We start from the raw sequence: 14,085 nt of genomic DNA on the forward strand, positions 1-14,085 counted from the left end.
TACAATGGTGATTAATTCATGTTGCCCTCAGGGCCTTTCAGTCTGCAGTCCAATCCAATGGGTTGCAAAGAAAATTCAGGATTCACATCCATCACCTTGAAAAAATAACTGATCTGAACGGTCCAAAGTTTCTGTATACAGTACTGGTTAACATTTTTCTAAAGTACAGTGATCCCCCGCTCGTTGCGAGGGTTCCGTTCCAGGACCCCCCGCAACGAGCGGGTTTTCGCGAAGTAGCGCTGCGGAAGTAAAAACACCATCTGCGCATGTGCAGATGGTGTTTTTAACTTCCGCAGCGCTAGCGAGGAGCCGAAGATTGGGGGGCGGCGCGGCCGCCGTCATGGGGGGCTCGCTAGGTGCTAGCAAGCCCCCCATGTCGGCGGGGATGTTTTAAAACACCCGCGCGGCTTTCCAATGAGTCCCGAAGACAAACACGGAAGTTTGCCGTTTGTCTTCGGGACTCATTGGAAAGCTCCGATCATTTTAAAACAGTTGCGCCGTTCTCCGCTGACTCCTGGCGAACTTCCCCGCTTTAGGAGTCAGCGGAGAACGGCGCGCCTGCTTGGCTTCCCTCGCCAGCGCAGCCAACATGGGCTACGATCTTCCGGGCGAGCCAGGCTCAGTGACGGAAGGCAGCCGCTTGGCCCGGGATGCTGGGCCGAGAGGAGCCGGGCTTGATCCGCTGAGCCTGGCTGGCCCGGAAGATCGTAGCGCGCGTTGGCTGCAGCGGCGAGGGAAGCCAAGCCGGCAGCAATGTCGCCGCCGCTGCAGCCAACGCGCGCTACGATCTTCCGGGCCAGCCAGGCTCAGCGGATCAAGCCCGGCTCCTCTCGGCCCAGCATCCCGGGCCAAGCGGCTACCTTCCGTCACTGAGCCTGGCTCGCCCGGAAGATCGTAGCGCGCGTTGGCTGCAGCGGCGGCGACATTGCTGCCGGCTTGGCTTCCCTCGCCGCTGCAGCCAACGCGCGCTACGATCTTCCGGGCGAGCCAGGCTCAGTCACGGAAGGCAGCTGCTTGGCCCGGGATGCTGGGCCGAAAGGAGCCGGGCTTGAAGATCGCAGCGCGCGTTGGCTGCGGTGGCGAGGGCTTGCGATGGAGGGTGGAGGAAGCGGCCATGGGAGGGCGAGCTGCCTCAGGGAGGAGGATCGGGCGGGACCAGGTGGGGGCTGGAATTTCTCCGCTGGGAAGAAGCGGCCAGGGCGAAGGGCGGGCGAACGGCGAAGGGCGGGCGAGCGGGTGCTGGGGAGGGCTTCTCGCCCTCCCGCCAGCAAGAGGGGGAGCGAACGGCGTGGGCGGGCGAAGGGCGGGCGAGCGGCAGCGAGGAGTTTGCGTGGGCGGTGGGGAAATTCCTCGCTGATGCCAGCAAGAGGGGGAAGACCCAGGGAATCCGCCCAGCAGCTGATCTGCCGGGCGCCATCTACGCATGCGTGCCCATAGAAAAAAGGGCACGCATGCGTAGATGGTATTTTGACTTCCGGGTTCAAAATTCGCAAATTACCCTGTTCGCAATGGTTGGGGACGCAATAACCGGGGGATCACTGTAAATACATTAAAGTCCATCTCTCCTCCAGTTCTTAGATTTTCTGAGGGGTGTACCATAACTGGATCATGTATTAAATTGGATCTGTTATTTTCTTTCGTCTTGCACTTCATGGCAACACAAAATTTATTTATTTATTTATTAGATTTCTATGCCGCCCCTCATCTTCTCCAAAGTGTTACGATCTATTCTTTAAAAGTTAGAAATTGTCCTTTGTCTTTTTCTTCAGTAAGAATAGGCAGTTTTAGTTTTCAGGGAGCAATTACAAAACAATTGGGTAATTTTGGATCCATTGCTCCCAGTGATATCTGACTGTCTAGCAAACATTTAGCAAGGGAGACCTTTCAGACTCCTATTTAGCATCAGAGGCCACATGGATGGATTTTTTCTGTGTCAACATCACTTTTGGGGCATCCCGAGATTAGGATGGAATACAAAGGCAGTACTGTAATGCTCTCTACATGGGGCTACCTTTGAAAAGTGTTCGGAAACTTCAGATCGTGCAGAATGCAGCTGCGAGAGCAATTATGGGCTTCTCTAAGTATGCCCATATCACTCCAACACTCCACAGTCTGCATTGGTTGCCAATCAGTTTTCGGTCACAATTCAAAGTGTTGGTTATGACCTATAAAGCCCTTCATGGCACTGGACCAGAATATCTCCGGGACCGCCTTCTGCCGCACGAATCCCAGCGACCGGTTCGGTCCCACAGAGTTGGCCTTCTCCGGCTCCCGTCGACTAAACAATGTCGTCTGGTGGGACCCAGGGGAAGAGCCTTCTCTGTGGCGGCTCCGACCCTCTGGAACCAACTCCCCCCTGAGATTAGGATTGCCCCCACCCTCCTTGCCTTTCGCAAACTCCTTAAAACCCACCTCTGCCGTCAGGCATGGGGGAACTGAAACATCTCCCCCTTGCCCATGTTGTTTTGGTGTTAAGATTGATTGCGTGCTTGTTTTTTTAATATTCTGGGGTTGTTTTTTATGAATTTTTTAGCTTAACATTGTAATTGGATTGGTGGGTATTGGATTTGTTATTATGTATTGTTTTTACTTGTTGTGAGCCGCCCCGAGTTTGCGGAGAGGGGCGGCATATAAATCCAATAAATCTAATCTAATCTAATTTTGCATCATTATGGTCCACAATCGGAGCTAAGATTCTAGTCCCAGTTGTGATCATTCATTCATACATAAGTAATACACAACAAATACGATAGGAATCAAAAGAAATTAAACTAAAACTAACCCTAACAAAACATTTTTTAAAACCTTATCAACCCGACTCATCCAAACATTCAAGCCATTCATCCAATCTCCACTCTTAATAGGGCTGGATCAGTATGTCTGGGTTCAACGGCCCTAGGCCTGTCGGCATAAGTGCGTTTTAAGCATCTTCTGGAAAGCCAGGAAAGTGAGAGTGGTGCGAATCTCCGGTGGGGGGGGGGAGTTCATTCCACAGGGCTGGCCTCCCCACATAGAAATCTCTTAACCTGGGGCCCATTAGCCAACATTGTTTGGCTGACGGGATCTGGTGAAGGCCGACTTTGTCAGCCCTAATACCGTTTCCCCGAAAATAAGATGTACCCCAAAAGTAAGGCATGTCAGAGGTTTTGCAGAATTTGCTAATATAAGGCAACCCCCCAAAATAAGACATAGTCAAGTTTACATACGGTACGGTGGAAAAACATACAGTACCATTCAAAGGTGTTCATAGCGGTACCGTAATAATATGGCGTCCCCTGCTGGCCCCTTCCATCACTTTGTAACGTCCAGTACAGCAGACACAGGCTGCTGCTGTCTCACCGCCATTACAGTCTCCACTACAGTGCATAGACTGTAGTTCCTCTGGTGGCCGGAAGCTGCAATAAGCGGGAGTATACTGTTGTACCATATAAGTGCCGTCGTTTGTGTGTGTGTGTGCCATACTGACAGGTATTGTACCATAATCAGTGTACCGTACGTTACACTTTCTTTGGGGGTGTCAGATTTTCTGCCTGTGAATTTGTCTTATTTGAGAAATATAAGACACCCCCCGAAAATAAGACGTAGCACAACTTTTGGAGCAAAAATTAATATAAGACAGTGTCTTATTTTCGGGGAAACACGGTAGGTTGCTGGGATACATGAGGCAAGAGATGGTTCCATAGGTAATCTGGACTTAAACCATGTAGGCCATCATAATCCAAGCACTATATCTGTATTATTTTTATAAATAACTCAAGGCGTCCAATGTATCTTCCTCCTGCTATATATCTCACAACAACCTTGAGAAGTGGCTGAAAAAGAATGATTAGCCCAAAGTCAAACAGCTGTCTTTCATGTCTAGAGTGGGATTAAGATTCGTGGCCCCCTGGTTTCTAGACATATTCTCCTTAACCACAAGATTAAACAGGCGCTCTGCCTCTTTGCAATTTTTTTCAAGGAAAAGTACAAGAGTAAAACCAAGAAAATAATTAAATTTAACTGCATTTAAATTTAAATCTAAAGGTTATACAATCACTGCAGGCTAACATCTATTCTTCAGGTGCTTAGGAAGAACTATTAAGATGTGACTACTAGAAAAGACTTGTTGAAATAATTGAATGTCTCTTCTAATAAATTAATGTTACAGGGACTTTTACACTGTAATTTAGGATAGATTGATGACATAATATTGTCCTGTTTACATCTTTTTCTTGTAAACTGAAAATGTAAGTTGTTTAAAGTCAGTTTCAATTGAAGCTACCTGTAAGTATAAATATTCACACCTACCCATTTGTGTTTGTAATTAATTATTTCATTTATTTAGATCTTGGTTAAAAATAATCTTGAAGTGACATACAAAGAAAGCCTCAGGAATCAAAGCATTACAAATTGTCTTCATTTAGCAACTTCAACTAAGTCATTAAGTAATCACTAAGTGAAAATACATGTGACCATGACTATGCTTACGATTTTACTTCAGTTTTCCTTCTGGTTGCAGTAAAAGTATAAATGTGGATATTGGTCAGTTATTTTTTCATCCCCATCATAGACGTCACTGTCTAATTGCTAAAAGAGGAACTACCTGTGCAGTACAAAATGGCATTTATATAGGGACTACAGAAGCCAAACAAAACACACTAAGTATAATATGCTGTAGAGCAGTGGTCCCCAACGTTTTTTCCACCAGGGACCAGTTTCAGCAAGACAATTTTTCTATGGCCCGGTGGGGGCGGAAAGGGGTGTGGTTGGGGGCGGGATTAAGCATGGGGGTGCTGGTCCTCCCCGCCCCTCTTTCCCGCCATCGCCCTGTGGCCGGCAGAACCTGCCTCCCAAGCCCTCTTGCCCAGCGGGGGCTAAGCGCTGGAGACAGGGGGTCAGGCTGGCCCTCCTGCCTCCCCCCAGCCAAAAAAGCAAAAGCGCCCCGTGGCAGAAGCCCCTCTGTCCATCGTCCTGTGGCCGGCAGAACCTGCCTCCCGAGGCCTCTTGCCCGGCGGGAGGCGAAGCGCTGGAGGGAGGGGGTGGCGGCATGAGGGCCGGCAGCTGCTGACTCCACGGACCGGTGAAACATGCCCCGCGGCCCGGTACTGGTCCGCGTCCCAGTGGTTGGGGACCCCTGCTGTAGAGCAATTGCTAACTAAGGTAAGTCTTTGATTTTATGATGCACTTTTAATAAAACATCAATTGTTGTTGTTTTGATATGTTATGAGCCACCCCGACCCCGAGTCCTCGGAGAGGGGTGGCATACAAATCCAAATAAAGAAATAAAAAAAATATTCTTTGAACTGCTGTTTCCACAGATCGGTAGGATGGGACAATAATTCAGCCTGTATTTAATTTACTGTTGAAAACCTACATTTGAAATTATTTATATAAATATAAAATTGAAATTTGAAATTGTTTTCTACACATTGAGATTTGTGGAAAATTTTGCAATTTGCATTTTTGGATTTTCCTATTTAATTTTTATCCTTTTCCCTTCCAGTTGCTTTTTTAATGTTATTTTTAACTCCTTTTAGCAAACTGCTTTTCCTGATTTTTTCCCTTTGCTTTTTAAAGTTAGCATTGTGTAGTTTTTTAATTTTTACATATACTTTATCTCTTAACAGATCTAAAGATGCTCATAATCTTCGGAGAGGGGCGGCATACAAATCTAAATAATAATAATAATAATAATAATAATAATAATAATAATAATCATCATCATCATCATAATAATAATCATAATAATCATAATAATCATAATAATAATCATAATAATAATAGCTATATAGAAACATAGAAGACTGACGGCAGAAAAAGACCTCATGGTCCATCTAGTCTGCCCTTATACTATTTCCTGTGTTTTATCTTAGGATGGATATATGTTTATCCCAGGCATGTTTAAATTCAGTTACTGTGGATTTACCAACCACGACTGCTGGAAGTTTGTTCCAAGGATCTACTACACTTTCAGTGAAATAATATTTCCTCACGTTGCTTTTGATCTTTCCCCCAACTAACTTCAGATTGTGTCCCCTTGTTCTTGTGTTCACTTCCCTATTAAAAACACTTCCCTCCTGAACCTTATTTAACCCTTTAACATATTTAAATGTTTCGATCATGTCCCCCCTTTTCCTTCTGTCCTCCAGTCCAGACTATACAGATTGAGTTCATTAAGTCTTTCCTGATACGTTTTATGCTTAAGACCTTCCACCATTCTTGTAGCCCGTCTTTGGACCCGTTCAATTTTGTCAATATCTTTTTGTAGATATTGATATAATTGTAATTTTTTAAAACAAACTCAATTATAATATGTTGAAAGTTAACAGGTAAGATGAAGGAGTCCCTGAGTATTTTATTCCATTAGTTGTCGCCAATTCTAAGGTACGGTGTTCATTTCCATCGTGTTTTTTTTTTAATTGGCCAAGTATGATTGGATATAAAAGGAATTTGTCTTGGTGCACATGCTCTCAGTGGACATAAAAGATAAGTTTGTCAAGAATCATAAAGTACAACACTTAATGACAGTCCAGGCACATATAAGCAATCAAATCATATTGGGAACCAATCAATATAAATTGTAAGGATAAAAACACCAAAGTTACAGTCATGCAGCCATTAGTGGGAAGAGATGGGTAATGGGAATGATGAGAAGATTAACAGTAGTGCAGACTTAGGAAATAGTGTTGAGTGATGATCTTCAGAAAAAAAATTGTTCTTGTGTCGAGTTGTTCCGGTATGCAGTACTATATAGCGTCATTTTGAGGGTAAGAGTTAAAGCCGTTTGTGTCCAGGATGTGAGTTGTCTGTAAATATTTCCATTTCACGGGTCATTGAACCAGGGTTGTTTGAAGACATTCCCATCATCATGTGTCGAGCATGAAGTTACAGAGCACTGTTACCCTACCATTGAAGAGGGACATATTTATCTACTTGCATCTGCATGCTTTCAAACTGCTAGCCTGGCAGTAGATAGAGCAAGGCAGGAGTTCACCCTATCACGTGATGCTTAGGTCTCAGACCCAGGCTGCCAATCTTAATCGCTGAACTCTAGCAGCATCACAATGTTTGATGCAAATACAGTAAAAAAAATAGACCTATCATATATCTGGATGATTGTCATGGGATGCAGAAACCTAATAATTCAGTGATAGCCTAATTAGTATATTATTTAATAATTTATTTACACACACACAGACAAACAAACAGTCATTTGCCATTAAATTTATCTTAGAGACCTGCACTAACTTACAACAATTTAGTAGGGTTTTTGGATAGTTTTTAGGGTGCTATAATACACTATTTAACCCCACTTTGATTAAGTGGACATGATCCACGAAAACCTGAGGATATAAATCTGTTACATTTCTAAAAGTCTACAAAACTTTTCTTCACCCACCCATCCCCAGACTAATACAGTGATCCCTCGATTTGCGCGTTCTCGATTAGCGCGAAACGCTGCAACGCGGTTTTTCAAAAAATATTAATTAAAAAATAAGTCCGCGTTTTTTTTCCTACACCACGGTTTTTCCCGCCCGATGACGTCATACTGATTGCTGATTGGCCAAAATCTCGACCAATCGTTGCAAACGCAAAAAAAAGCTTTGCAACTGTTGGAACTTGTTCAGACTTGTTGGAAGATGCCTCCTAAACGTTGCACACGGAGTGGAGGCGGCGACGCTAAAAAGACCAGGAGGATACTCACAATTAAAGAGAAAATTGACATTTTGGACATGCTGAAAGGGGGACGCTCTTATGAAGGAGGGAGGGAGAGAAGGGAAGGAGGGAGGGTTGCCATTGCCATTGCCGCCAGCGCTGCCCTGTGGGTAGCGGCGAGGAGCCCGGAAAAATCACCATTGCATTGCCAGCCTCCGAACTTGCGTCGCTCCACCTTCTGCGCATGTGCGGCCATGGAACAAAGGGCGCGCATGCGCAGATGGTGTTTTTACTTCCGCATCCAGTATAACGCGGAAATCGGTTAGCGCGGGAGGTCTTGGAACGTAACCCCCGCGCTAACCGAGGGATCACTGTACTGTATTTGGAAACAAAAATAGGAGGTAAACTTTTAGATTGAAAAATATGGTTTGAAATAAAGAAAGCTATATTTTGCTGCAACCAAATCATTTCAAATGTTCCTTACAATTGTAATCCATTGCTTCTTCTTTGGAAAACAATAGTTTTACAAGCATACTAATTTCACAAACAAAATTAAGCTTTTCCATCATTAACAGGAATGTAAATTTTAACAATGGAGCTATAATAAGGAAACAGGTCAGGATATTTGTTGTAATCTATTAATGTAGTTAATTTTAATAAATTAGAAATACACACACACACAGGTATGTATATGTTTGTGTATATATATGTATGCGTGTACACACACACAAAATATCTATTCAGAAACATCTCTTAAGTTTAAAGCAGATGGAAAATTTGCAGCCAGAATCCTATCAACACCACTAGGTCAAGATTATATCCCATTTCTCTGAAACTGCAGCATAAGATTTTGATTGATTAAAAAAATAAATACATATATCTATAAATGATAAAATGAATTACAAACTATTTGCAAGATATGCAACTTTTATTTAGATTTAGGGCCATTTTCAGGTCCTGTAGAACGTGTTGCACAAGGGTGGGGCAAGTTGAAGTGGTTATGTTCAAATACATGCATGCATATAGCATCTCATCCACACATAATTAATATACACCTGTCTCTTACTCAACAGCCCACAGGTATATCAAATTCATGATAAATTTGGCAGATGACTAGACAAGAGAAGAAAGATGGGGGTTAGGTAAGAGTCAGATATGGTGATGGCCTAAAAAATCAACAAATTACAAATTATTTTATTGAAAACATGGCCTAGAAACTGAGTATTAATATCTCAAGTAGGAAAATGGATTTATAATTTTCATTGTAGTCCAGGCATTTCACTTCCAAATAGTTAGAATAATAGAGCAACGATGGAACTATGTCTACAGCGTGTTGGCTATCTAAAAGTTGTACAGTGACCATTTATATGGACATAATTCAAAAGTTATACATCATAGGCTGGAAATGTTTCTTGAAATTCCAGATGTCTATTTTATAATTGATGCAATACAGAAAAACAGCGAGTTTCTTCCCAGAATCCCAATTCATCATTTTTACTCAATGATGCACTTTAAGATTCTTCAGAAATCCATTTACAACACTATCATAGGGAAAAAGCCACTACCCTTTTCTTCAAGAATTTTGGGTAGAGGTGCTATAAAGTATGCACTAATTAAATTTTGTTCTACTCCACCTTTTCATCTGATAGACAAAGCAGTGGAACAAGTCTAGAAATGTAGAACACTAATGGGAAGACTGAAGGCAAATGAAGTTTAAACAGGTAGAGACAAACCATTGTCAATGGGATTTCATTTCCCCAAATAAAGATATGCAACATTTTATTCATAATTCATGAAAAGCACTCTGGCAGGTTTATAGGAGGGCAAAAAAACATCCATAATTTTGAATGCCATTACATCTTACAATCCCATTCAGGTGCTTTATTCTAATAACCTGCAGCATTAATAAATTAGTGATGCAGTAGCAATTTGAGGATGCAACTGGGGGCTCTACACAAGATTTGGGAAGCCACATACCTAAGCAAATTTATCATTAAGGGCATGCCTATAGCTTATGGTACAGTATACGGTATATTGTATGCAATATATTATCATTGGAAGACCGTGGCTACCATAAAATGCAGAAATAGATTACCCCTTTGGAAAGTGAGATTATTTGAAACAGTTTACATCTTTTCAAAGTGAGATTATTTGAATGTCTATTGTTTAAATTACTACTGGTAGCATATCATCAATTTGCCTTGTTGGGAGAAATATCCATCTGGTTCCGTTCCAAGCAGGGAGAAAGACACTGAAAATATGGAAGCTATTGAAAAGATAGTTTGATGATACAGAATCAAATCATTTTGAGATCCTGAGAAGCTAACCACACAGTTATGAGCAGGGTGGTATTTATACCTTTTCTTGGGCTTTGAACTTAAACTTCCTGTTCCTGTGAAGACATATATTCTATTGGCTGTTGAAGGGGTCATAGCTAGCCTGGTAGGTTGTCTGAAAAGTTTGGCTGAAGTTTGGACTCTGATGCAGTGTACTTAGGAGATTGTGCACTACATTCTTTAGGAATGTGGTGAACTCTGCTGCTAGTGAGTTAATCTTATTATGTCCTGGAGGGTCCTATCTTAATCCCTTCACCCCGAGCTGAAGGTCTTTTACTTTTTAGATAGACTGCCCCGATCTTTCTCAATGGGCACAGAAGTCTGCCGGGGAGAGGGAGATTGAGTCTGCTTTCTGCCTTTTAAGTGTTCTGTCTGGGTCACTCCAGAAGCCAATACCAACCCAAAAAGAGAAGCCAGACACACTGGTAAAAGGCAAAGGCAGTTTATATAATTCAAGGAAAACACCGGTAACAGAAAATGTCCTTACAAACAGGAAAAACGCTGGAACTGCAAATATATACACGAAGGGAATAGTCCATGAAGCAATACCAGATTCTTGCTGCCAAGGCGAAGCTGTAGATAGCAAACATACGCCTCCCACGAGTCTTCCAGACTGCTAGGCCACAAGTCAAGATCAGAGACGCTGAGAATCAAAGCAGGTCACCGCAACTCCAATTGATAACACTCCACATGGCTTCAAGGCCTTGCCTGCCTTTTAAACCCTGCTGATGAGGACCACACCCAAACCCAGCTGTTTCTAATTCAATGGTGATAATATTTCTTTAATTGCTCCTTTCGTTGCTCTGCACGTCTCTGTCTCATGTCAATGACAGCTTGTGCGTCATCACCTAATGACTCCAAGCTACTGGCTGGGGAGAGCCCCCCCCCCCACTGGGGCTCTTATGCTGTTCTCCTTCATCCCATTCCTGACTCTCCTCTCCCCCGTCCGACTGTTCATCCCCCTCCTCTGCGCTGTCATCCTCCTCCGGGCATGGAGCCAGCAGAGATGCAGCCGGTCCCTGAGCAGCCTCAGGCTGAACCACAACATTAAGCAAAACATGTTTCTCCACTTCTCATTTAGGGAAATATAATATTCTGCCTTTATAAAAAAATAATCCTCAAAATATTTCATTCTTCGGGAGGGGGTGCTAACTTTCTACAGCCTTTACACTTTTTCTTAAAATTTCAGATACCCAGCCAATAAATTATTACTTAGCCCAGCTAAAAAATTAAGACATTGCCAGTTTCTGAATAGTCTTCGAATTGGTAAAGACCACTTATACAGTTGGTAATAAATTAGAGCATAGATTTCAGAAATCCTATTTTTAGAACCAGAATAGGTGCCCTGGAACAAGTCTACTCGTGGAATATTGCCTAACATCTAATTCAATGTCCTTCCAGCCTCAAATGAATGCTGGAAATCTATGTTCTTATTTTTACACATATAACTGATAATTACCTGCTGGATTTTATTGTTCATTCAATGCACAAGATGTGAATAAATTGCTCAGAATTTGGATTGGGGTCGGAGAGTATCAAGCACTTCTAAATTTTAGAAAGAAAACTGCTGCGGTGGCGCAGTGGTTAGGGTACAGCTCTGCAGGATACTTCAGCTAATTGCTAGCTGTAGTTCAGCAGTTCAAATCTCACCACCAGGTCAAGGTTGACTCAGCCTTCCATCCTTCCGAGGTGGGTAAAATGAGGACCCAGACTGTTGGGGGGCAATACAGTATGCTGATTCTGTAATCTGCTTAGAGAAGGCTGTAAAAGCACTATGAAGCAGTCTAATTGTAATTGCTATCCACTATTGTTCTCTATTTTCTCTAAGTTTTCTATGTAAAACATAAAAATATGGTGATGCTTTTAATCAGTCAAAATGCATGAGACACAACTTATCCATATAAAATGGAAAGCATGTTTGACAAGAGCGAAAACGAGTTCATAAATAGGAGAAAGTAAGCTATTATGCAGTATAACAGAATGCCATTGAATTACTTTGCAGAAAATTAATTTATATATTGTATGGTTTTATGACTTGGTTTTTTTAGATTAGTTTTTATAATTGGGCTCAGAATTGTTTTTGTATTGTTTTTATATGTTGTGAGCCTTTGGATAAGGGCGGCATATAAATCCAATCAATCAATCAATCAATCAATCAATCTTAAATTTCTCATTATTTTGCATGGCCCAAATGCTTTCAAAATATACAAGGTTTCTAGGAGTTTTTTGAAAGCTGGTTAAACTTTGCAAACTGTCTGCATAATGTATAGTGTTAACTTTGTCATAGTAAATGATATTTCTAGTCCTAGGTCTACAATTAGCATTCAATAAAAGATATCTGATAAAATTAAGTTATTCCTAAATGTCATAGGCCAAAGAATGGAAGCTTTTGATGGCAGGGTTACATACCTCTTTTAAAAGTTAATACCATTTTTCATTCTCATTAATGTAGTGAAAACTGGACTGAATATTAAACATCCACAGGAGCTCAATATTAATGCCACAATATTCATTGCTGTCCAATGTTTTCTTGAACCTCTTGATACAATTCCTTGGTTCTGCCTATCTATCAGCCCATCCTTTTATGAATCTCCTCCCACATATCCTGGGAAAGAGACTGATAGATGTCATTGAAGCATGTGGGAAGATAGACAGAACAAACAAGTTAGAGGTAGTATTTTATCAGTCTCATCACAGTCTACAGTTGGCTTCAACTTTATTCAGTATTGCAATGATTTCTGCATATTCATGATGAAAGAACTCATAAATACACCCTGAGTCTCAAAGTACAGTACATGGCTTTAAAAATCTGAGATATGTGTCCATCCAATTATAATAGGATGACTGAGTCAGTATACTCAGGATACTCCATCTGTATTTATTAGAATTAGAATTCTTGATTGACAAAGTTATAGTAATTAAGAAGGAGATAGGGAATAGGGAATATGAGAATAATGATGTTAATACTGCTTTTCTAGATAGTTTGACAGTGTTGTGGGAATTATTAGTTTAGCAGAATGATGTCATTGGGAGAAAATTTTCCTTGTGTTGTTTGGGTGTGCAATGCCCTATAGCTTTGTTTCGAGGGTAAAAGGTGAAAAAATGTCCAGGATGTTTTTCACAGTCCTCTTTCTGGCTCTTATTTCCTAGATTTATTTAGACCATCAAACGATGTGCATAAAATTATTTATATTTTGTTCCCAACCACAGCCCAGAGCAGTAGACTAAGCTGAGTGTATCTGGCCCCCCAAACCATCCTTTCAGTCTAAGCCTAACCTATAGGATGCCCCTACTCTTACATCCCACTTGCTCTTTGCATCTCTGCCATATGTTCTAATATCCAACAACGTGGCTTAACTCCTGTTAGCAGACAACAACCCCACAGATAGATAGGTTTATCTGTATCCACATCTGCAATTGAACGTTTTCAATTTTCAGGCACATTAAGTTTAAATCCCATTGACAAGGAAAAGAATTAAAGACATCGGTAGGAAGAAGTGTATCACCAGGCCTCTGCTATTCGCTTTAATGAATAAGAGGAAGGCTGAAAGATCGGGGGTGGATGGGGGGAGCTTTCCCAAAGACTGTGGCAAAGCAAGGGCGCTGTGAACCCGTGAACACGGGTTTCCTTCTCAGGCACCAGCCCCCCACAACAAACTTCTCCTGGTTGATCCCCACTTACCCAGCCCAGCCCTCCTCATCCTTATTCGTCACAGGAGAGGCGAGATCAGTCCTTCCCCTGAGACTCACGGACACCACGGGAAAGCGCCGTTCACACACTCAGCGGCAAGGAGAAAACGGGGCACACTTTCAGGCATTCCCACTGAAACCCCGAAACGCCACGACAGCGTTAAGTTCCTGAAAAGCCTTCCGGGAATTGTAGTTTCGCTATTATTAATTTTTTGCCTCGCGAAGCCTTCTGGGTAACGTAGTTTCCTGTAGTACTCCCCGAGATTTCTGGATAATGTAGTTTTACAAGCCTGCCTGGTTATTTCCGCGCGTTAAGGGCTGGTTATAAAGTTATGAAGTCTAGAATTTTTTTTTTTAAACCGTGGGCCATCACTGTCACTTTTATATGTGGGAGAGAAAGGGGGCAATTGGATAAAGGGAATTG

At 42.2% G+C, this 14,085-nt stretch overlaps 1 protein-coding gene across 1 annotated transcript in view; it reads right to left on the reverse strand.

The window, feature by feature from the left end:
- The window catches only part of BET1 (Bet1 golgi vesicular membrane trafficking protein), a 28,010-nt gene extending 14,130 nt beyond the window's left edge, over positions 1-13,880 (reverse strand). The window contains exon 1 of the mRNA XM_070726704.1: positions 13,654-13,880. Coding sequence (XP_070582805.1) covers positions 13,654-13,672 — 19 coding nt within the window. The 5' untranslated portion in view covers positions 13,673-13,880. The remainder of the gene's footprint in view (positions 1-13,653) is intronic.
- Positions 13,881-14,085: the final 205 nt, after the last annotated feature.

The sequence above is a fragment of the Erythrolamprus reginae genome, chromosome Z, assembly GCF_031021105.1.
Source record: "Erythrolamprus reginae isolate rEryReg1 chromosome Z, rEryReg1.hap1, whole genome shotgun sequence".
In the NCBI taxonomy this organism is placed as follows: domain Eukaryota; kingdom Metazoa; phylum Chordata; class Lepidosauria; order Squamata; family Dipsadidae; genus Erythrolamprus; species Erythrolamprus reginae.